At 44.5% G+C, this 24607-nt stretch overlaps 2 protein-coding genes and 1 pseudogene across 16 annotated transcripts in view; 1 reads left to right on the top strand and 2 right to left on the bottom strand.

The window, feature by feature from the left end:
• TIGD7 (tigger transposable element derived 7) overlaps window positions 1–2323 on the bottom strand; it is a 6579-nt gene extending 4256 nt beyond the window's left edge. Inside the window, exon 1 of the mRNA XM_054668777.2 lies at window positions 2102–2323. Within this exon, the coding sequence (XP_054524752.1) occupies window positions 2102–2259 (158 nt within the window). The 5' untranslated portion in view covers window positions 2260–2323. The remainder of the gene's footprint in view (window positions 1–2101) is intronic.
• Window positions 2042–15460, top strand: ZNF75A (zinc finger protein 75a). Of its 15 annotated transcripts, none has more exons than XM_054668778.1 (7): window positions 2042–2205; window positions 5214–5734; window positions 8625–8820; window positions 9547–9638; window positions 9921–10047; window positions 13796–13906; window positions 14074–15460. In XM_054668778.1, exons 2-7 carry the CDS (start codon window positions 5330–5332, stop codon window positions 14751–14753), a joined length of 1611 nt encoding a protein of 536 aa, XP_054524753.1. In that variant the 5' UTR covers window positions 2042–2205; window positions 5214–5329; the 3' UTR covers window positions 14754–15460. The 15 variants fall into 14 exon arrangements, 13 of the variants coding, with proteins under 13 accessions (XP_054524753.1, XP_054524754.1, XP_054524759.1 ...); XM_016929288.3 differs by having other exon boundaries at window positions 2186–2545; XR_001710195.4 differs by lacking the exons at window positions 2042–2205; window positions 9921–10047 and adding an exon at window positions 2412–2545.
• Window positions 15461–20087: 4627 nt separating this feature from the next.
• LOC129137383 (large ribosomal subunit protein uL30-like 1) lies at window positions 20088–20830 on the bottom strand (annotated as a pseudogene).
• Window positions 20831–24607: the final 3777 nt, after the last annotated feature.

Below are 24607 nucleotides of genomic sequence, written 5' to 3' on the forward strand. Positions count from 1 at the left end.
GGGATTACAGGTGTAAGCCACTGCGCCCAGCCACAGTCATCATTTCTAAAACAGTGCCCAAGCAAGGGGAGGTGAAACCAAAAGGAAAGGCTCAAGGAACGTTTGTGGGCTTCAAAGGATAAGCCACTATGGCAGCAAACCTCACACAATGAAAATCATCAGTGCCTCTTATTCACTATTCACAATTTGTGCCTTGCTGCCTCTTTTTCCCATGAATCCCTTTTCCCTTTAACCAACTTCCTATGTTATGAATCAGGCCTGTCAATGATATCCAAGGGCACTGCTTAGCACTGCTAGCAGAAATTCACTTATTCAACTTAATAAATTCTAATTATATATTCAGCATTGGGCCAGGTGATGAGAATCTTAATGCTGATGGCGTTACTGTCCACTGGTTCTGATAGACTGAGAATATTTACTGCTGATGAAGTCCCAACCTGGCTGAGATTTTAAGGAAATGAACCTACTTAGACACAAATTCAAGTGACTTAGGCAGATGCTCATTATTAAATCTGTTTATCTTTCTCTCTCACTTAAAAAGGATCAAGATCTATGCCTAAGAGGAGTTACATACCATCCCATCCAAAAGCAAAAATAGCATAATGGCCTGGTAATGGCCTCTCATCTTCATTCTCACCTTAAACTTACCTTAGATGAACTGCCATAGAAAGCAGCTCAGTCAAAAACGCTCAAATGGTGTTCCAGGATTTACTTTTTTGTTGTTTTTTTGTGTTTTTTTTTTTGAGACGGAGTCTCGCTCTGTCGCCCAGGCTGGAGTGCAGTGGCGTGAACTCAGCTCACTGCAAGCTCCGCCTCCCGGGTTCACGCCATTCTCCTGCCTCAGCCTCCCGAGTAGCTGGGGCTACAGGCGCCCACCACCACGCCCGGCTAATTTTTTTATGTATTTTTTAGTAGAGACGGGGTTTCACCATGTTAGCCAGGATGGTCTCGATCTCCTGACCTCATGATCCGCCCGCCTCGGCCTCCCAAAGTGCTGGGATTACAGGCGTGAGCCACCGCGCCCGGCCAGGATTTACTTTCTTAAATGCACTCTTTTCATTCCCATTCAAAGGACTCCAGTATAAGTGCCACATAAACTCGTTTTCTAACTTTTAAAACTCTTCCTCTAAATGCAGCCCAACTCAGTAAAAACGTACCTAAGATCTCACAGTCTAATGTTTCCAGCTTTTAAAGCCTTTACTCCTACCCTTCCCTCTGCCTGGAATGTGTCTCCATTCCCTGCTGTGGACAAAATCCCTCAAGGTCTTTTATAATTTCCCCCAACCCCAAATCAACTTGGATTTTCTTGGAGTTCTCACAGCATTCAGTTTATGTCCTATTCTTACCTTGTGTTACTGATATTCACGAAATTGCTCAGTCCTTTCAAGAGATTGCTTAAGGACAAAGACTTCTTACTCAACTCTGCAATACTGGCTACACATAGCTGACTTAATAAGTAGTCCCTTGACTGGTATAAGCTGACGTTACAAAAACTGGTAATTCCGAAACCACTCATACTGGACTTATTAAATAATCCCTCAACTGGTAGACTGACATTACAAAAACGGATTAATTCAGAGATCACCGAACACCCAAAACACTCAGATTCTTATAACTATGATTCAGTAAATATGTGTGGAATGCCTATCTTACCAGGTGACTATGTTAGGCGCTGCATGAGATATAAGATGAAAACAAGGTTCCCATTTTCCAGGGAAGAATACTGGAGTGGAAAACGCAGAGGATACCACAACAGGAGAGCTATTTCCGATTAGCGGCCGCCACTGCTGAGCTATGTGACCCTGAGCAAGTCACTTCTTAGGTCTCCGTTTCTCTGTCAAGGAGAGATAGAAAAAGAACCTATTTCACCGGTTCAAACCTACCTCAAGAAAAAATAGTTGTGGGGAATGCGTCACGAGACCTAGAAAACGGTACAAAACCCTCGGGGGGCCGTTGTTTCTGACCTGGCGAGTGGCCCGACCCGGACAAAATGCCTCTTCCTCGAGGAGGCGGCGACGAGCCCAGCAACAGCTCGAGCACGGCCGGCCGGGCCGCGGGAAGCCCGAGGACGCGGCGCGCGCAGCTGGGAGGCGACCCTTACCCGGCGAGGCTCCCGGGACCAAGCGCCGCCCGACAGCCACGCAGAACAGACGTGGCAGTGCGACGCCTCCCCCACTGGGGACACGAGACAGCGACAGCCACGCGGTGAGCCGGTACAAGGCCCTCTAGGCTTCGGCGGGTCTGGATACTCGGTGGCATTAACCCTTCCCTACCGCCGGGGCAGACGGCAGTTTCTCTGGCGAGGAAGTAGGCCGGGCTCAGGCGCCTTAGCCAGAGGGCGGGCCTGCGCGCACCCTCGGAAAGCGTCACTTCCACTTCCGGCCTGCGCTCGGGCTCTGTACCTGGACAGGGCAGCGGTAGGGCAGCGGCAGGCCAGCGGTGGGCTGGCGGTTGCGCTCCTCAGATCGGCGGCCTTCCGGGCGGTGGCTTGCGTTTGAGCCTCAGAAAGCGAGGAGCGGCCTCCACGGAAGCCAAGCTGGCCGAGGTAACCGAGAAGCGGCTTCCCCTATGGCTTCGACCCTGGAGCCGCTGGAGCGGCGGCGGCCGCAGGGAGGAGCCATTTTCCGTAGGCGGTGGCCGCGGCGCTTCCGGGCCGCGCGGCTGGAGCCTGAGGCGGAGCCACCGTCGGGCACGAGAAACCATTCTCTCCCCGCTTTTCGCAGCTGTATCCCAGAGGTGCGGCCGAAGCTCGCTGGGACACTGCCCGCTTGCCCAGTGCCCACGGGCACGCCTGTCGCAGACACAGGCTGTGGCGAATCCGAGTGCTGGCGGGCAGCAGTGCCTGCAGCTGCGCCCGCAGACCCTTTCCCGCCTCCGCCGGCATTTCCGTGTCCGGCCGATGTCATGCGGTCGGTTGAGCCTCAGGGCTAGCAGCTTCTACTGATGCAAAAACATAGGAAGTGTCTCTTTGCTTCTGGCACCGGGGTGGGCAGCAAGGAGCTGGCCACTTCTTTGAATACCGGTGGCATCCTGGGCAGAATTTCGGTGCCGTTTCTGCTGGCTCACTTCAGGAAAAGTGAGGCTCACGGCTCTCCTCAGCCCCCCTTAGAAGTCTGAATGACCGTTGGAGAAATACAAAGTCAGCAGAAAGTTTCACTTTCATTGTCACCAACTCCTGTTGGAGTTGATATTTCATAAACATCAGCGACAGAAAGAAAATACGACTTGATATTTTGTAAATAAAATATCCTTTTTTACAAGTTGATATTTTGTAAACACAGGTCAACTGTAATTTTTTCCAGATCAAGTAAGCACACTTAAAAATTCATATAGGCCTGGCGCGGTGTTTGACGCCTGTAATCCCAGCACTTTGGGAGGCCAAGATGGGTGGATCACGAGGTCAGGAGTTCGAGACCACCCTTGCCAAGATGGTGAAACCCTGTCTCTACTAAAAACACAAAAATTAGCCGGGCGTGGTGGCACGCGCCTGTAATCCCAGCTAGTCGGGAGGCTGAGGCAGGAGAATGGCTTCAACCGGGGAGGTGGAAGTTGCAGTGAGCTGAGATCACGCCACTGCACTCCAGCCTGAGTGACAGGGCGAGACTCCATCTCAAGAAAAAAAAAATTCGTATAAATCATCTGCATGGCACCCTTTATGTGTCTTGCAAAGAAGAATGATGAGCATCTTGTTGCTTGCTTGGGAGACATTGTCTGAAAATAGGCTACTTTTTTACCTTCTGTAGTACCCCCTCCCCCCACTGTATCTGGGTTTCACTTACCCGCTGTCAACTGCCATCCAAAAAATATTAAATGGAAAACTCCAGAAATAAACAGTTCATAAGTTTTAAATAACTTTTTTTTTTTTTTTGGAGATGGAATCTCACTTTGCTGCCCTGGCTGGAGTGCCGTGGCACGGTCTGAGCTCACTGCAGCCTCCGCCTCCCGGGTTCAAACAATTTTCCTGCCTCAGCCTCCTGGGTAGCTGGGACTACAGGCGCGCACTACCACACCTGGCTAATTTTTGTGTTTACAGTAGAGAAGGTTTCACCATTTTGGCCAGGCTAGTCTTGAAGTCCTGGTCTCAGGTGATCCACCCACGTCAGGCCTCCCAAAGTGCTGGGATTACAGGCATGAGCCATGGCGTCCTGCCAGTTTTAAATAACTCTTACTACAGTGTTTTATTGTTAATCTCTTATTGTACCTAATTTATAAATTAAAGTATCATAGCTATGTATACATAGAGAAAATAGTATAATGCAGTTAGATGCTGTTGGGGGTTTTAGGTATTCACAGAATGTACTGGAACTTACCCCCCTTGCAGAAGGGATACTACTGTATTTTGAGCTCACCGTCTCAGCTCTTTTGCCAGTATTCCTACAATGGAAAATCTAAAATGTTGTTTTTTAAGGTGCCTTTATTTTTAGTTTTTAAATTAGAGACAAAGTCTTGCTCTAACTCCCAGGCTGGAGTGCAGTGATGAGGTCATGGCTCACTGCAACCTTGAATTCCTGGGCTCAAGCGACTCTCCCACCTCAGCCTCCTGAGCTAGAACTACTGGTGTGCTCTACCATCCTGGCTATTTTTTTTTTTTTTTTTTCAAATTTTGTGTTTTGTAGAGACGGGGTCTCGCTATGTTGCTCAGGCTGGTGTGAAACTCCTGGCTCAAGTGATCCTCCCACCTTGGTCTCCAAAAGTGCTGGGAATATAGGCATGAGCCACTGCACCTGGCCTAAAATATTTTTAAAGCGAAGGCTTTCATCTTCACAAGAGGATGAAGGGTCATAAAAGTTGTACTCCCCTTACTAGAGACAGACTGGGATGATCTGTTGAAATTTAAGAGAATCTCAGAATGTTTTCCTAATCTTATTTTCTCCTATTCTTTTCTTATGGGGAAGATGGGATAGGAGGCACACCAGTTAAATCCTTGGAAAATCCCAAAATACCTTTCAGCCAGTGGGTGCCAATTTTCTTACCCACCAATCTTTCCTAAATTGTTTTCTTTTTTATAAAAAAGACAGTTGTCCACTGACATTTGTGTGTTTTGTGCTGTGCTTCAGCTGAATAATAGAAAAGGAGAAAAACAAAGGGCCTGCTAGTTGATTTTGAAGGGAAGACAGGACACCTTTTCTGTTCTTTTTTCTCTCATAAGTCGCAAGTGATGAGGTTCATGTGAGTTTCTTATTGATACATACTTTTCTTTTTCTTGTCCTCAGTGCTTTTAGGAAGAAGATCCTTTTATTGCTTTTGTACAAGACCAGACGGGATCTCATTTGTCAAACGTGGTACCAATTGGGTGTCTTAACACAGGAGCAGAACTTCCTAGAGCAGAATGATGATGGTAGATCTGAAAGTGGCTGCGTACTTGGACCCTCAGATCAGGGCTTTGTGGGAGACCAAGGGGCCTGCAAGAGAGAGCTCCGGTCAGAGTAAAAAATCTCAAATGGACAGTCTCGATCCTAAGAGCTCTTGCTGGCACTTCCGGAACTTCACCTATGATGAAGCAGGTGGACCCCGTGAGGCTGTCAGCAAACTTCAAGAATTATGTCATCTATGGCTGAAGCCAGAGATCCACTCAAAAGAGCAGATACTGGAACTGCTGGTGCTGGAGCAGTTCCTGACTATTCTGCCCAGGGAGACACAGACCCAGATGCAGAAGCACCATCCACAGAGCATTGAGGAGGCTGTGGCTCTGGTAGAACACTTGCAGAGGGAATCTGGTCACACATGGAATGGGGTGAGAAGAAAGATTCCTGACATGTACACTGAAATAGGATGCAGGTGGATATAGTAGAGATGGTGGCAGTTAGTTGAGAAATTAGATGGATTAGGTCGTTGTTTTTTTTTTTTAAGGACAGTTAAGGTGGGACTTGAAACTACAGGCCCACAGAAAAGTTCACAGGTTTCAGAGATTGTGGTAGATACTTCCCTGGCCTTAGAGAAAGAGAGTTGCTTTTGCCCTCTTTGGAGCCAGGGTGAATTGAGGGTGATGGGCCTAGTCTGGCTTGTCCAAGGAGACAGGACTTAAGTACTTAGAAACAGAATAAAAGGTAATAAAGAGTCAGGGAGGCTGGATGCAGTGGCTCACACCTGTAATCTCAGCACTTTAGGAGGCTGAGGCGGGTAGATCACCTGAGGTCAGGAGTTCAAGACCAGCCTGGACAGCATGGTGGAACCCTCTCTCTACAAAAATAAACAAATTAGCTGGGCATGATGACGGGTGCCTGTAATCCCAGCTATCCTCGAGGCTGAGGAGGGAGAATCATTTGAACCTGGGAGGTTGCAGTGAGCCGAGATTGCACCATTGCACTCCAGCCTGGGCAACACAGCAAGACTCCATCTCACACACACACAAAAAAAACGAGGGGCCGGGTGCAGTGACTCACACCTGTAATTCCAGCACTTTGAGAGGCCAAGGCAGACGGATCCCCTGAGCCCAGCCTGGGCAACATGGTGAAACCCCGTCTCTACAAAAAACATGAAAATTAGCCAGGCATGGTGGCACACACCTGTGGTCCCAGTTACTTGGGAGGCTGAGTCAGGAGAATCACCTGAGCCCAGGAGGTGGAGTTTGCAGTGAGCTGAGATCGCACCATTGCACTCCCTTGGGTGACAGAGTGAGAACCTGTCAAAAAAAAAAAAAAAAAGGGCAGATCCACAAGGAGAACACAGGAAAACAAGGTCATTTAAAGAAAAGGAGAAATTGGCCAGGTTTGGTGGCTCATGCTTATATTTCGAACACTTTAGGGGGTCGCGGTGGGAGGACTGCTTGAGACCAGCCTGGGGAACATAGTGTGACCTTGTTGCTATGAAAAAGAAAAAAGAAAAGAAGCCAGGCTGATGGCACATGCCTGTAGTCCCAGCTTCACAAGAGGTTGAGGTGAGAGAATTGCTTGACCCAGAAGTTTGAGGCTACAGTGAGTTATTATTGCAGCATTGTACTCTGGCCTGGGCAACAGAGTGAGACCTTGTCTCTTAAAAAAAAAATGTTTTAGGCCAGGCGTGGTGGCTCCCATCTGTAATCTCAGCACTTTGGGAGGCTGAGGCGGGCGGATCACAAGGTCAGGAGTTCGAAACCAGCCTGACCAACATGCTGAAACCCTGTCTCTACTAAAAATACATAAACTAGCTGAGCATGGTGGCGTGTGCCCGTAATCCCAGCTACTCAGAAGGCTGAGGCAGGAGAATGGCTTGAACTCGGGAGGCAGAGGTTGCAGTGAGCTGAGATTGCACCACTGCACTCCAGCCAGGGCAACTGAGCGAGACTCCATGTGAAAAAAAAATGTTTTTAAAAATTAGGAAAAATCCAGCCTGGGCAACATGGTGAAGCTCCGTCTCTACAAAAAATACAAAAATCAGCTGGGCATGGTGGTGTGTGCCTGTAGTCCCAGCCACTCGGGAGGCTGAGGTGGGAGGATCACCTGAGCCTGGGGAGGATGAGACTGCAGTGAGCCATGATTGCACCACTGTACCCCAGCCTGGGTGACAGAGTGAGACCCCCGTCTCAAAACAAAACAAAAAAAAACAACTAGGGGAAGACTGCACAAGAAAAGAAAACATAGAAAAAAGGGAAACAAAGATTTGGAAAAAAGAAAAATCCCAACAGAATAGCCAAGGACAGGAAATGCACTGATGGGTAATGTCCTCCCTATAGTAGATGAAAGTCTCTACTGCCTTCCCTTAATGCTTGTTCCTTGGCTCTGCTGACAAGTTGGGAGCCAGGGTATGAACTTGGTGGGTGGCGACACATCTGCTGACCTCGGGTCTGCTGGGAAGAATACAGGGCAGGACCTATGTTTGGTGTCAGAATCATCTGGAGGTAGGTTGGAGCCTCTCCCCTTTTTTCTCTATTCTATCCCCATTCTCTGAAAACCTTCGCTGGCTATAGGGATAATCAGGCTGACAGGAAAACTTTTAAATTCATTTATTTGAATTTTAGAGAAAACTAGAAGATGGAAAACCACAACTGTGGGATTGAAGTCCACAGAAAAGGCCTGACAGGACAGTATTAGAATGAGTGGCCTGCCTGGCTGGGCACAATGGCTCACACCTATAATCCCAGCACTTTGGGAGGCTGAGGTGGGCAGATCACCTGAGTTTGGGAGTTTGAGACCAGCTTGACCAACATGGAGAAACCCCGTCTCTACTAAAAATGCAAAAATTAGCCGGGCGTGGTGGTGCATACCTGTAATCCCAGCTACTCGGAAGGCTGAGGCAGGAGAATCACTTGAACCCAGGAGGCAGAGGTAGCAGTGAGCCGAGATTATGCCTTTGCACCCCAGCCTGGGCAACAAGAGCAAAACTCATCTCAAAAAAAAAAAAAAAAAAATGAGTGGCCTGCCCAACCCTGCCAGTGGCCTGACCTAGACCGTATACAGAGGAGTAGAAGCTGCTGTGTTAAAGGGCTGGCAGGCACCACAGTTTGTTTCCTTTCACCCTAGTTTTCTCATATTTGTGTATAGTCATTTGTGGAGCATTGGTGGCCCAGTATCTCTTTAAGCCTTTTTTTGTCATTTTTTTTAGTGTCTTATACTACCCACAATGTGGGCTGTACACCTGTTGCTCTGCCTCCACCCCCACAAACCAAAAGTAAGTTCTGTGGTAACAAGGATGGGAATTATTTCTAGGTTGCAGTCCATGAGCTGGGAAAGGAGGCAGTGCTCTTGGGAGAAACAGCAGAGGCCTCAAGTTTCGGGCTGAAGCCAACAGAGTCCCAACCAGTGGGCGTATCCCAAGATGAAGAATTTTGGAATACATACCAGGGTCTGCAAGAACAGCTCAGCAGGAATACTCATAAAGACACTGAGCCTGTGTATGAGAGGGGTAAGGAGCTTCATGATAATTTCCTTCTCCTGGGAGCTGTGATAATAGTTTATTCACCCAAAATGTCATGGGCATTTTTTGAATACCCTGCTCTGTGGATTTGTAAAACCAGCCTTGATAGCAACTATGATGTCCTTCCAGGCAGCAGTAGAAATGCCAACTGTGGATGAAAGTGGGAGTTGGCCTAGGGAACAGAAATGTCTAAACCACAGAACTCTTGGTAATAACAGTGTGAACTCTGTTCCTTAGACTAGAGGAGAGGAAGGAAAGAAATGGAGTGGGAAGGCTTGGGGCCACTTCATCCTTGTAAAATACAGAAGGAATTGAGATCAGATGGGCTGTTAGTGGCAGAATGTGAAAACAATTGTGTACCAGGAAAAACAATAAAAGACAAAAAACTTCATCTCCTACCATACAGTGGAGTCCCTGAGTACTTCATTTTAAGATATCTTTAATTTTCGCCTAACTCAGAAAAATATGAGAGGAAAAAGGGATTTCCCTTTTATTTCTCTGATGAAAACTGAGGAAACATTTAATTGGGGAACTAGTTCTAGGGGCTGGTGGATATTTGATTCTTATTTATGAAGAGACTGCTTCAGACATCACACACACCACACGTGTAAAGGTGTCCCATCTGTACTTAAAAAGTCAGGATCAGTGTTTTAGAAATGAGCTCAGGATGTTTATAGATAAAAGAGATTTCTTCTGGCTCTTTTCCCCCCACAGCTGTGCCTACTCAACAGATTCTAGCTTTTCCTGAGCAAACAAACACCAAAGACTGGACAGTGACACCTGAGCACGTCTTGCCTGAGTCCCAGGTGAGCTGTGCTTTCCAGCTGTTTAGGGCTACCTTTCTCTGCTATGTATGATTCATACTGTCCAGGAGGGGTTCAGAGGTGTGTTAGTCCCGGGTGTTCTCTGGGCAACTGGGTACCTCCCAGGCTGTGGGCTGACGCCTTGGCTCCTTTTTTTCTGCCTTCTCACTTAAAAAAAAATCATGTTCTGTTAATTCCTTTATCGCCTGGCCGATTCATAGCCAGGTGGCTAGGCTGCTTCTGTACAGTGGCAGGTTCTGAGCTGAAGTCCATTCTCTTCTTTAGAGCTTGTTGACATTTGAAGAAGTGGCCATGTATTTTTCCCAGGAAGAATGGGAGTTATTGGATCCCACTCAGAAGGCCCTCTACAATGATGTAATGCAGGAAAACTATGAGACTGTCATCTCTCTAGGTAAAGATTTTCCCTTCCCTTTATGTAGTTGAGTACTCTATTCTTGGCTTACTGAGAAGGAACCCCAGTGAAGGGTGTCTCACTGTTCCAGGAGCTGGTTGATTCTCATCTAGATGGTGTAGGGGAGGGTGTAGGTAGTGTATCCAGATCACCTGTGGAGCTTTTTCCAAATGTACATGCCGATTGCTTATCCTACATTAAGTTCTTTATCCTTTCCTTCTCTTTTCCACCAAACTTCCTCTTCTATGTCTTTCTTATCTCACTCAGTAAGGGGCACATTCATTATCCAGTGGCTCAAGGCATACAAAGTAACAGTTTTCCTTTATTCTGATCTTGTCATCATACCCCACTGTTAATTCATTAGCAAGTTTTCTTAGCCTTACTTTGACATATCCTGACTGCAACAATGTCTCAGCTTCTTGCACTGTTAGCATCCTGGTGTAAGCCAGTGTCATCTTGAACCAGGCATACATGAGTAGCTTTTTAACAGGTGCCCCTGCATCTCCTTGTGCCCTTCCACAGTCTGTTTTCTATACAGAAGCTAGATTGATCTTTTAAAAACCTAATCAGATCATGACATTTCCTTTCCTCAAAAGCATGTGGTCACTTACATTCAGAAAAAAAGGTCTGATATTACCAGGGCTCCAGTACACTCTACAGTCTGGTTCCTGCTCATCTGTCTGCCCTCATCTGCTACTGAAGCCCTTGCTCAGTCCTCACCAGCCACTTAGCTAGTCTCCTTGCTGTTAATTGAATTTGTCAAGTTCATTTTTACCCTCTTGTTTCATTTTATTTGGCACACTGGGCTTCCTGAGTACTTCATTTTCAAATTGAGTACATCTAAGTTTTGCTCAACTCAGAAAAATGTATATCATGCAAGGGGAAAAAACGCTATATATATATACTTTTTATTAACTTTCCTCATGAAAACTGAGGATAATCATCTGGGGAACCGGTTCTAGGGGCTGGTAGACACTTGGTTCTAATTTACAAAGAACCAAGTGGTTACCATACACACTCTTAAAAAGGTGTTCTATCTTTCCAGAAAGAATCAGGATCTTCTGTATTTTAGAAATGAGCTAAGGATGATCATAGAAACAAGAGAAATACCCTCTGGCTCTTTTCCACCCACAGCTGTGCCTGCTCAACAGATTTTAGTCTTTCCTGAGCAGACAAACACCAAAGACTGGACAGTGGCACCTGAGCTCCTCTTGCCTCAGTCCCAGTTGAGCTGTGCTTTCCAGCAGTGTAGGGCTACCTGAGCATGACCTTATCTGCCTTTCCCTGCTGCCCAAGACCCACACTGCCCAGCATGTGCCCTGAGGCATGTTAGCCCCAGAGGTTCTACCCTGGACAATTAGGCTTGGCCCAGAGGGAACTGGGTACCTCCTAGGCTGTTTGCTGATCCCTTGGCTCCTTTTCTTCTGCCTTCGCCCCCGCGGGCCCCCACCTTTTTTTTTCTTAAATCGTATTCTGTTAATTTCTTTAGCACCTGGCCTACCATGCAGTTCATACCCAGTTAGGCTGCTTCTGCAGTGGCAAGTTCGGAGCTGAAGTCCATTCTCTTCTTTAGAGCTCGTTGACATTTGAAGAAGTGGCCATATGTTTTTCTCAGGAAGAATTGGAGTTACTGGATTACACTCAGAAGGCCCTCTACAATGATGTAATGCAGGAAAACTGTAAGACTGTCATTTCTCTAGGTAAAGATTCTCCCTTCTTTTTGTGTAGAAGTTGAGCAATCTGTTCTCAGTTTACTGAGAATGAACCTCTGTGAGAGGGTCTCAGTGTTCCAGGAGCTGGTTGATTCTCAACTAGATAGTGTAGGGGAGGGTGTAGGTGGTGTATCCAGATCACCTGGGGAGCTTTTCCAAATGTACATGCTCATTCCTTGTCCTACATGGAGATCTTGATCCCTTCCCTTTCCCTTTCCCCAAACCTTCTCCATCATGTTTTTCCCATCTCAGTAAGGGGCATCAGCATTATCCAGTTGCTCAGGGCAAACAAAGTACTGTCATGTTTTTTTGTTTTTTTGTTTTTTTTTTCTTGAGATGGAGCCTCGCTCTGTCGCCCAGGCTGGAGTGCAGTGGTGCGATCTCAGCTCAGTATAAGCTCTGCCTCCCGGGTTCACGCCATTCTCCTGCGTCAGCCTCCCAAGTAGCTGGGACTACAGGTGCCCGCCACCATGCCCAGCTAATTTTTTTGTATTTTTTTAGTAGAGACAGGGTTTCATCATGTTAACCAGGATGGTCTCCATCTCCTGACCTTGTGATCCGCCTGCCTTGGCCTCCCAAAGTGCTGGGATTATAGGCGTGAGCCACCGTGCCTAGCTAGTACTGTCATCTTTTACCCTGATCTTGCCATCATACCCCACTGTTAATTCATTAGCAAGTTTTCTTAGCTCTACTTTGACATATCCTGACTGCAACCATGTTTCAGCCCCTTGCACTGCCAGCATCCTGATCTAAGCCAGTGTCATCTTGAAGCAGATCAATGTCAGTAGCTTTCTAACAGGTCCCCCTGTCTTCGCTCTCGTCCTCCCACAGTCTGTTTTCTACACAGAACCCCAATTGATTTTTTGAAAACCTAATCAGATCCTTGCATTTCCTTGTTTCAGAAGCCTGTGGTTACTTCTCAACCGTATTTGGAGAAAAATCTAAACTTCTTACCAAGGCCTCAGGACCCTCCATGGTCTGGCTCCTATGGAGTTCTTTGCACATGTGTCCTGCTACTGGTGCACTTGTGCACTCAGTCCTTAGCCACACTGGTTGTCTTTCTGTTACTTGAACTCGCCAGGCTCATTTCTACTTTTCCTTTGCCTTGCATACTTTTCTGCCATGTGACAAAACTCACTTTCAGGTTTCTGCTCAAGTATTACTTTCTCAAAGAGGTGTCCCACAGGACCTTATCTGAAATAGCTTTACAGGAGCAGAATCTTAAATACTCTTTACCGTGATTTAATTTTCTTTAAAACATTTATCACTCCCTGACATTATTTTGTTTATTGATTGATTGTGCCATCCCTCTACTATAATGTAAAGTCTGTGAAATCAGGGGTCTTCTTCACTACTATATCCCTAGCCCTCGAGCAGTGCCGAACACACCATAGCCACTCAATACATGTTTGTTGAATGAATGAGTGACAGAGTTTCATACCTTGTAATCCGTAATTAAAGAGAAACTTCACCAAGTGATTTTGGTCTATTTCTTCTACCTGCATATGAACCAGTAATCTATAGGAATGGTAGAAATCTATCCTAGTTGAGGGCCAGTGGCTAAGGAATAAATGCTAAATAAAAAGTAACTGTAATTATAATAGTAATCACTTGTGCTTATGATACTCAAGTCAGCGTCCTTCACATTGGCTTTGCCATACCTGGTCTTATCCAGGCTGAGTCCTTCTGAAGAGTTAATAAGACCAGCTTATATTCCCTGTAACTTCTGGAGCTTGGTTCCCCCTTGGTTGGATATAGGGTATTGATGGCAAAAGAGAGAGAACATGTACTGGATTCCCATTCCCTATATCCTTTTCATTGATCCACCGTAGGTTTATTTCTTAGTCTCTGCTTTGCATAGCTACCTATAAGTATAGCGTAGTATAAACGTGATACTAAATCTTGGAGTCTATCCATTTAACCATTTGGAGTAACAAATTGTAAAATGTCTTTGGTCATCCTGAAACAGTCTGGGATTAGTGGACCAGTTCACTGTTAAGTTACCAGTCCTTGACCTCATTTTGTCCATTTGACAGCATTGTTTGTGCTCCCCAAACCTAAAGTGATCTCCTGTCTAGAGCAAGGGGAAGAGCCATGGGTTCAAGTATCCCCGGAGTTTAAGGATAGTGCCGGAAAATCTCCTACAGGTAAATATACCATGGGAAGTGGAGAAATGTGCCTTGATATGAACTTTTGCAAGGGCTTAACATTTTAAGATTTTGTTCCTTTTTTTTTTAATCATTGAATTTTTCTTTTTATTCCTGTGATTTGCTTGTTCTGGGATACAGATGTATGATTATGTTTATTCCAACAGGGTTAAAGCTCAAAAACGACACTGAAAATCGTCAGCCTGTATCTCTTTCTGACTTAGAAATACAAGCATCAGCAGGCGTCATATCAAAAAAGGCCAAGGTAAAACTTCCACAGAAAACAGCAGGCAAAGAAAATCATTTTGATATGCACAGAGTGGGAAAATGGCACCAAGATTTTCCAGTGAAGAAAAGAAAGAAACTTTCAACCTGGAAACAAGAGCTGCTCAAACTTATGGATCGTCACAAGAAAGACTGTGCAAGAGAGAAGCCTTTTAAATGTCAGGAATGTGGGAAAACCTTCAGAGTTAGCTCTGACCTTATTAAGCACCAAAGAATTCACACTGAAGAGAAACCCTATAAATGTCAACAGTGTGATAAGAGGTTTAGATGGAGTTCAGATCTTAATAAGCACTTAACAACACACCAAGGAATAAAACCGTATAAATGTTCATGGTGTGGGAAAAGCTTCAGTCAAAATACAAATTTACATACACACCAAAGAACTCATACAGGAGAAAAGCCCTTCACATGTCATGAATGTGGAAAAAAATTCAGTCAGAACTCCCACCTTATTAAACACCGGAGAACCCACACAGGTGAGCAGCCATATACTTGTAGCATATGCAGGAGAAACTTCAGCAGGCGATCAAGCCTTCTTAGACACCAGAAACTCCACCTGTGAAGAGAAGCTTGTCCAGTGTCCTTATTCTGAAGACATTCACCAAATGGAGCTTGGCACTAAAATTTATGTAAAAGAAAAATCACAAACCTTGAAAAATTTTACATCAGAAAATGGGATAAACATACGTTTCACAGAAAATAATCAAGACTTGCTCTGCAGCCACTCAGTAGTCTTCTGTGGTCACAGAAGTAAACATTGTTGGTTTTGTATTGATCTCTCCAGTCATTTTTGAACACATCCAATAGAAACATTGGCAGCATGGTCTTCCAAAACAAAAAGCAGTAACATGGATGTTTAATTGCATACCATTCTCTTCACAGTAGCAGGCTTACCAATTTCCATAGTCTCATGAGGCAGAAATAAATTACAATGTAAAGTGTTCCAAGAACCAAATTGGATTTTCTTTCTTTTGTCATTGGACACGGTTTGCAAAGTTGAACATCATTTGAGTTCCTTCTTAAACTTTTCGGCAACTTCTCTTGGATCCTGTTATCACAGTTTTTTACTGTGATGAAATCTTGTTAACCACGACTAGGGAATCTCCAGATGAACTATTAATGCACTGTCTTATGCCTCTCATTGGTGATGTTTGGAAAATAGAAGACATCTCTAATGGAATAATGGGGGAAACGGGTTGGAATTTGTAGCCATGGAATATATATTAGATGTAAAGAATTTTCTGCAATAAAAGAAACTGGACTTGTTAATCCCTGCCTTGCAATGTCAGTAGGATAAAGCAGCTATAAAAATTAGTACTTGCCCAAGGCCTGAAAGAGAATTAGTGGGAATTAAGATCAACTTCTCAGTTTTGTTTGTTTACTTTTTAATTGGCTTTTCTTTGTTGTTAAGAATGAGAGACTTAATTTGCATGGGAGTTGGAGTGTGTGTGCTGCAGGCAGGATCCTGTGGCTTATTTGGCATGGAGACCTGGACATGTAGTTAGCAGGAGACGGTTCCCTAAATAAAAGATTTGGGCACTGGTGCTAAGTGTTGGGCGAGGATGAGCAAATCTACATCCATGTTGTTCTGTCCTATCCTGTAAGCTCTACCTGTCTTTGTTCTTTCCAGCACAGCATTTAACAGCAGCCTCAGGTGATAAATTTGATGGATTGCCAAAAGTCTGTATAGCCTATGGATTTTCTTACAACTTGCTTGTTTTGCTACAGCAGTGACTCAGGTGCATTCCTTTTAGAGCTCTTAGGTATATCAGGAAAGGGGTTAAATAACTGACCTCTTCCAAACCTCTTATTTTATTTTATTTATTTATTTATTTTTTTGAGACAGAGTTTCGCTCTTGTCACCCAGGCTGGAGTGCAATGATGTGATCTCAGCTCATTGCATCCTCCGCCTCCCAGATTCAAGCAATTCTCCTGCCTCAGCCTCCAGAGTAGCTGGGATTACAGGCACCCACCACGATGCCTGGCTAATTTTTTGTATTTTTAGTAGAGACGGGGTTTCACCATGTTGAGCAGGCTGGTCTCAAACTCCTGACCTCAAGTGATCCACCCGCCTCGGCCTCCCAAAGTGCTGGGATTACATGCATGAGCCACTGTGCCCAGCCTATACTAATTGTTTCTTAAGTACAGCCAACTCTGGAGCTCTGGTCTACATAGCTCTTACCCAGCACCACCTTAACTTAAGACCTCCAGGATTCTGTTTCTTCTCCCAGATCATGTGTGGCTTTCTTTCTGGCCCTACATTCATTCATTCTGTTCAATTTAATGAAGGCCTATGATGTGTCAGGCACTGTCCTATACTCTGAGGACACAGGAGTGGCCAAGAGACAAAATTCCATCCCCTCATGGAACTTGTATTCCAGTGAACAGTAAGAAGAATGGTTTTGCCTTCCTGCTCCTTGCTCTAAGACGGGTATGAGATAGTTTTGGTCAATAAGTTGTGAGCAGAAGAAGCCTCACTTCTGGCTGAAGCTTTTCTTTTCTTTTTTTTTTTTTTTTTTTTTTTTGCTGGTACAAGGCCAGTGCTCTCCTTTCCTGCCTTAATCATGCAACCACATACAGAGAGAGCAGCCATGAAATCAAAGCAGTCCAGAACACTGAGCCACTGCATGGAGGGCGGCTATTCCCAAGAGTCTCCAGACCTATAATGGACTTTGTGAGAACAAGAAATAAACATTTGTTCTGTTAAGCCACAGAGACATTGGTGCTATGTGTTTCTGTAGCATAACCTGCACTATGTTTTTTTTTTTTCTTGAGACGGAGTCTCGCTCTGTTGCCCAGGCTGGAGTGCAGTGGCGCAATGTCGGCTCACTGCAAGCTCTGCCTCCCGGGTTCATGCCATTCTCCTGCCTCAGCTTCCCAAGTTGCTGGGACTACAGGTACCTGCCACCACGCCTGGCTAATTTTTGTATTTTTAGTAGAGACGGGGTTTCACCTTGTTAGCCAGGATGGTCTTGGTCTCCTGACCTCATGATCCACCCGCCTCGGCCTCCCAAAGTCCTGGGATTACAGGTGTGAGCCACCGCACCTGGCCAACCTGGCCTATCTTAATAGAGCTTGGGAAAGGGCAGCTGGGGGAGTGACTGTTTTGCTGGAGCTCTGGAACCTTTCCGTTTTCATTCTGCCTAGCCTTTGGCCCTCAAAAGAGATCTGGCTTCCCATGGATGCTAAACTGAGCTGATGCAACACTAATGGGACCACTTAGGACCTCCCAAGACTGTAGATGATAGGGAAGAAAGACATTGCTGTCTCGGACAAATCTTATGGGAGGTCAGTTCAAGGGGACAAGGCAACCCTCCTTCCCTATCTGGCCTTATTCCACTTCCCTTATTCTTTGTCTCCCTGCGCGTTGCCTCATGCACAAAACAGGCATTTCTATTGATGAATGGGCTATGGTGGGGGTTAGGGGGTAGGGATTGCCTTCCTCATATGAATGCAGGAGATTTCAAAGAATGGTTTGTTAACTACCTCTGTTGTATCTTCAGTGAGTTGTGCCTCACAAAACAGATGAGATATAGGGCAAAAGCAAATTTGTCCAGATCAGTGTAGACAGTAAGGTGGCTATCTTCCTGGACTAAGGGATGACAGACAACTGGGGAGAAACTTGGGCAGGGAGGCAGGAGCAAGCCAGTTCCACTTGTGGAGTGAGAATCCTCCAGGGGAAAGTCGTAGCTTAGCCAGTACCCAGCTGCTGCACATAACATGATGTCTCATAACAACCTTGGAATTTGTGGGGTGGGGAGTGGAAGAAGGGATTTCTGTAGCTTGAGATGAGATTGGATTACTAAAATGATATCAGATGATATGAGAACAGATTACTTAAGCCATGATATTAAAATCTATTGAGGCTTGCTTTAAAAATGAAATGAGAGACACATAATCCTAGGTTTAGCCTTAAACATTAGTACTAAATGCACTAATTAGTACTAAATGCACAAATATGTCCTCCATAAACTGGCAGATGAATTCCAGGAAACAAGAAGGATGCTTTATTTTAGCATGTTCAGATAGCAGCCTTACCATGGCTTCACGGTTATTTCAGAGAACTGTATCGTTGACCCCGTCTAGTCTCCTGACCTGTCCCCTGCACTAGTCTAAGTTCAGTGCTGGGACCATCCCAGACCTAGAGTTCTCCCTGCCGTTAAGCAGACTGAACCTTGAGCTCACCTTGAGAACCTCAGCTATATTTTATTTTTGAGACAAGGGTCTCTGTTGCCCAGACTGGGGCTCACCACAGCCTCGATCTCCCAGTCTCAAGCAATCCTCCCACCTCAGCCTTCTGAGTATCTGGGACTCCAGGCACGTGCCACCATGCCTGGGTTATTATTTTTTACTTTTAGTAGAGATGAGGTCTTGCTATGTTGCCCAGGCTGATCTTGAACTCCTAAGCTCAAGTGATCCTCCTGCATTGGCCTCCCGAAGTACTGGGATTACAGGCATGAGCCACCATGCCCAACCTCAGATATCTTTTAACTGGAGGGGAAGAACAGGAGGGGCTTAGAATCAAACTAAATCTCAAAACTAAAACTCCTAGGGTTTCTGTTAACTTTTGGAACTACTGAGAACAGTGTTTAATTTCCCAGGTAAGTTTGAGGAAGAACGCCCAGCAGCCTCTTTTATCCAAATGGACAATTGGTAACAAAAGATGGGAGTTCATAAAGGATTTTCCAAATATTTGTTGAGACAAGCCACTGAAGCATTTACTCCAGCATTTCCTGGTCACTCCTCCCTGTCGTGTGTGATGAAGGCTGCCCTGTTACTCTTCTCTTGGAGGTTTTCTAGTGCATAAATACTTGCTGAAGCTCTCCCCATATTCTTTCTGTGGACTGAATTCTCTCCTGTGTAGACTCTCTGAAGTCCCCTCAAGTGGGAAACAAAGTTTTGCCCATACTTCACGTTTCTACTGTTTGTCCCAGTAGAAATCCACCCAAACAAAAAGCATACTTTTGTTTCTGAATCTTTTCTACACCTGTCACTTTTTCTTGTGTGAGTTCACTGGGGACCGAGATGAGGGCACTGTTTGAAACATCAACAAAATTTGCTACATGCCTAGGTTTCCTTCATGTGTTAATCTTCCACTGGGCAATGGTAGTTGGGCTGTACTGAAATGCCTTCTTCAGTCAAGCATCTGTAAGGCTTTTCTCCTGTACGATTCACCCAAATCTGATAATGTGTGTACTTTGCCTAAAGCAGTTCGCCTAGTCTGAATCCCTCCTGTGAAAGGAATTAAGCAAGCTACCTTTTGCATTGCATTTCAGATTTAAGAAAACTATCTGAATCACTTTTCATTTCTGCCACAGTTCAGATAATGAATCTTGAGTTGCACCAATCTTAGCGCTGACATTAAAAATCAAGCTTTACAGTGTTTGGATATGATGCACCTTTTAGGAGAAACTAAGAAAGCTTACTGTTGAAATTTTTTTTTTTGACAAGTTAACATTTATTTTTGGGCCTTTCTTCCTATGTGTATTTCAAGTCTTTTTCAAAACAAGGACCCAGGAATCTCCAGATTGAATTATGTCCCTGGGCTTGGTCGACTGCTCCCGGAGTCTTAGGAAGCCTTGTAGAAATGCTAGAGTTACTCATTTACCAACATTAAGCCCTAGGATAGAAGATTCAACAAAGCAGGACTCCTTCCGCCGACAAGGAGGCAGCCAATGTAGAAAATGCTGGAATTTTTCCTTGGAACTGGACTGTGATGAGAGGTACTTGCCATGAACATAAGCTACTGTCTTTTTTTTTAACCCTTCCTTTCCAGTTTTTGAAGATAAAGCAGGAAATAGTCTCTGAAGATACTTGATAAAAAAAAATCTCAAAAAAACAAAAACACATGCTTCCACTTCATTGATAAAAATTTACTGCAGTTTGGCACCTGGGTCTAGTTCAGCTGGCAGATGAGCTGATTGATGCATTCACCCCGATAGCCAGATGTGCCCATCTCCTTGAGGAAGCCCACTGTATTTTTGGTAGCATGATGGACCACTGAGAGGTGGAAAGGGCAAAAGAACCATGAGATCTCCTGGAAATGCTTCCCTGGGAGGCAATTTCATGAATGAGGTCTTCCAAGCAAATGACACCAAACTTCCCCAGGTGCTCCTCAATCACTGTGTTGTCTGTCAGAGGGATGGTGTTCTTATTGACCTTGGCTTGTCCATGTTTCAGAATGAATTCCCGGACAGACTTCAGATTTGGAAATCCCCAGATCACATAAGGTTCCACTATACGCAGCATTTTTAGGTTCTGGGGGGTGACTTTTACAAAGACACCACTAAAAATTTTCTTAAGATGAAGTCTTGCAATGGCTGTCTGCACCAGTAGACTCATGCCAACAATCCTTTTGCTGCATACAACAAAGGCCAAGGAATGTTTATCTGGCAATTCCAAGGCACGAGGTTTCATTTCTAGTCATCTGAGACACACCTTGTCACATTTCTGCCACCAGGAATTATGTAGGAATGATTCCAGTCCCTTAAACCTGAGCCCTTTTCCTTTCCGCTGCTCCTTCTTTGCCAAAAGTGCCTGCCTTGTCTGAGTGGCTTTGAGGACTTGATAAGCCTTCCTCTTTTTCAGGAGATTTTCTGGAACCAAAGGGATTTTTCTTTGCTTTTGCTCTGCCATCTTTCTAGTGTTGTAGCTGCTGATCCTTACTGTTGAATTTTTAAAACCAATAGATATACTTCCAACATAATTTTCACACTAAGCATTCGCCCATGATTTGTACAATCAACTGAATGATTTCAAAGCATTTGAAACAATCAAAAAGTAAAAGATCTTTACTGTTCACAAAGACAAAATTAAACATTTGTAGCATTAGAAAAATTCCTAAAATATTTAGTAGCATAGGAAACAACAGCTTGTTACACAGAAGAGTTAGGAAAAAATTTTTTTTATTTTATTTTTTGGAGACAGAGCCTCACTCTATCCCCCAGGCTGGAGTGCAATTGCCCGGTCTCAGCTCACTGCAACCTCCACCTCCCCAGTTCAAGCAATTCTCGGGCCTCATGCTTCCCAAGTAGCTGGCACCACAGGTGTGCACCACCACACCTGGCTAATTTTTTGTGTTTTAATAGAGATAGGGTTTCAACGTGTTTCCCAGGCTGGTCTCGAACTCCTGAGCTCAGGCAATTCACCTGCATAGCAGAGTTAATAGATGGGCAAAGGCCATTGAGTTGAAGAAAGCACATTATGATGCATCAGCCTCATGTTCTGGGACCAAATCAAAGTACTCACTCTACTGAATTGACCAAGCAACCATGAGAAAAATATCTAACTAAACTGCTCAGTGTTGTAATGGATTTCTCTCTATGTATGTTTGTTTTATAAATATGTTAGAGATGGGAGTCTTGCTATGTTGCCCAGGCTGGCCTCGAACTCCTGGACTCAAGTGATCCTCCTGCCTAAACCTCCCCAAATCTGGGACTACAGGTGCATGCCATCACACCTAGCTCCTACACACACACACACGTATATATATATATATAATATATATATATACATACATATACATACCTACATATACATATATATGCTTACCTCAAATATATTGCAGGTTTGGTTCCAGGCCCATGCAATAACATGAATATCAGAATGAAGTGAGTCACACAAATTTTTTGGTTTCCCAGTACATATAAAAAAATTATATTTACACTGTACTGTAGTCTTTTTTATTTTTCAGTTTTGTATTGTATTGTATTGTGTTTTATGTTTTGAGACAGAGCCTCACTCTGTCACCCAGACTGGAGTGCAATGGCATGATCTCATTCCCTGCAACCTCTGCCTCCCAGGTTCAAGTGATTCTTTTGTCTCAGCCTCTGAAGTAGCTGGGATTACAGGCACCTGCCACCACGCCCAGCTAATTTTTTTATTTTTAGTAGAGATGGGGTTTCACCATGTTGGCCAGGCTGGTCTTGAACTCCTGGCCTCAACCGATTAGCCACCCTCAGCCTCCCAATGTGCTGGTATTACAGGCCTGAGCCACTGTGCCCAGCCTATTTACTTATTTTTTAATAGAGATAGGGGTCTTACTATGTTGCCCAGGCTGGTCTCAAACTCGTGGGCTTAAGTGATCCTCCTGCCTTGGCTTCCCAAAGTGCTGGGATTACAAGTGTGAGCCATCACACCTGGCCTGTAGTATAGTCTTTAAGGGTGTAATTGCATTATGTCTAAAAAAATCTATCTATCTATCTATCTATCTATCTATCTATCTATATACAACTTAATTTAAAAATACTGGCATGGAGATACGAAGTGAGTGTGTGCTGTTGGAAAAATGGCAGCGATAGACTTGCTCAACACAGGCTTGCCACAAACCTTCAATTCATAAAAAATACAATATCTGTGAAGTGTCACAAAGTAAGGCACAATAAAATAAGGTATGCCTGTATATTAATACATATGTGAATACACTCTATGGATACCTATATTTCATATAGGTAGATATCTTAAGTGTATATATTTTTAAATATTAAGATGTTTTTCACTATGTTTTTGCTTTGTTGGTGTAAAAGGGAGAAAATGTAAAAATATAAAATATTTCTCAAATTGCCATGCTAAACGAGGCATGTAGGTGCCTGATGTGAGTATTAGTGATGGAGATTATCTCCAAAGCATGGAGGTATTATACTGCAAGAGTGCTCAAGTGCATTCTTTTTTTTTTTTTTTTTTTTAGGCAGAGTCTCACTCTGTTGCCCAGGCTGGAGTGCAGTGGTGCGATCTCGGCTCACTGCAAGCTCTGCCTCCTGGGTTCAAGCAATTCTCCTGCCTCAGTCTCCTGAGTAGCTGGGATTACAGATGCGCGCCACCAAGCCTGGCTAATTTTTTTATTTTTAGTAGAAACAGGGTTTCACCATGTTGGTCAGGCTGGTCTTAAACTCCAGACCTCATGATTGGCCTGCCTCGGCCTCCCAAAGTGCTGGGATTACAGGCGTGAGCCACCGTGCCTGGCTCAAGCGCATTCTTATGATGACAGCCTGGGACGCCGAGAACAAACCCAGCACTCACCCTACACCAGGCAAAATGATGTCTTTCTTTCGGAAGTAAATACACTCTCCAAAATGAAGCACATTACCCTCTCAAAACCATTCCCGTCCACACCAGACACTGCCTTAAGGAAATCTTCCACTTCTACAGACCATCCAGGTCCCTGATCTCTGACCACAGATTCACAGCTCTATTGCAGTTTTAGAAGATACGGTTCAGTGCCCTCTGTTCTATTCTACTAGAAGCTTTACACATGGGGAGTGTGGCAGACATTTGTTGACTGCCTCCTAATATCCGTTTCACCCTTTTTCCTCTCTGTCAATCCTGATTCCATTTGGAGATCTGAGAGGTTCCTGATCCTGGTTTCCAGGAATGGAGAATGTGACCTAACCTCAGTAAGAGAAAGATTCTACCTCCTTGGTTAGACAATGGCTCAGGGTTAGGCATATGGCCTTAAGCTGGTCCTATTGGGACTTTTCTTGGAGATGCTAGAACAAATCCAGCTCTTGCCGGATGACGCATGTAACCCAGTAGCTGTTCACAATCTTCTTGAAACTGGGAGATAGATGAGCCTTAGGATGAAACCAGCATCATAGAAAGCAGAATAGAGTGATAGAAATTCAGTCCTTGGTAACATCATTGAGCTATAGGATCAAGCATCACCTCATACCTAGAACTGCCCAGTACTTTTCAGCTACGTGAATCTATACATTCCTTTTATTGTTTAAGCCAATGTGAATTGGGGTTTCTGTTAATTGTAACCGAAATAATTCTAATAAATACATAGAGTAATAACTGATTTAAAATAATATATATAGGAAATGGACAATCCTTTTATATGTACCCACTTACAGGTTTTTCTTATGGAAGTTATCAAACATATATATAATTATAAAGAGAATAGTATCATGAACCCCCTCCAGGCCTTAAAAATCACCAACATTTTGCCAATCTTGTTTCATTTATCCCCTCCAGTTTTTTTATTTTTTGCATTTAGAGGGTTGTTGGTTTGCTTTGGAGTATTTTAAAGTAAATCTCAGACATTCTAACATTTCACCCTTAAATAGTTCAGTTCATAAGAGATAATTCTTGACAATCTCTGCCCTAAACCATCTTTGAGGAACAGTTCCTACTCAGTGGAGGACCTCTCTCCCATAGGAGCAAAGCTCATTGAGAACACAGGAGCTGCCTTTCCCTTCCCCAGAGGGTGACCAAAAAACTTTACTGACAACTTCTCAAGATGGCTTTGTAAGAGGACCCTCTTGACCTCCTCCCTGGAGTATCCATTTATGAGAACACCAGGCATCCCAGATGCCTCGTAAAGAGAGTGGTCGGGAAGGGATACTAGATGCCTGTAATGATCCCTGGAGCTAGTTATTAGTAACTTGAAACTAAGTAATCTACTCCTGCACTGTTAAC

Source organism: Pan troglodytes, chromosome 18 (genome assembly GCF_028858775.2).
Source record: "Pan troglodytes isolate AG18354 chromosome 18, NHGRI_mPanTro3-v2.0_pri, whole genome shotgun sequence".
NCBI lineage: Eukaryota > Metazoa > Chordata > Mammalia > Primates > Hominidae > Pan > Pan troglodytes.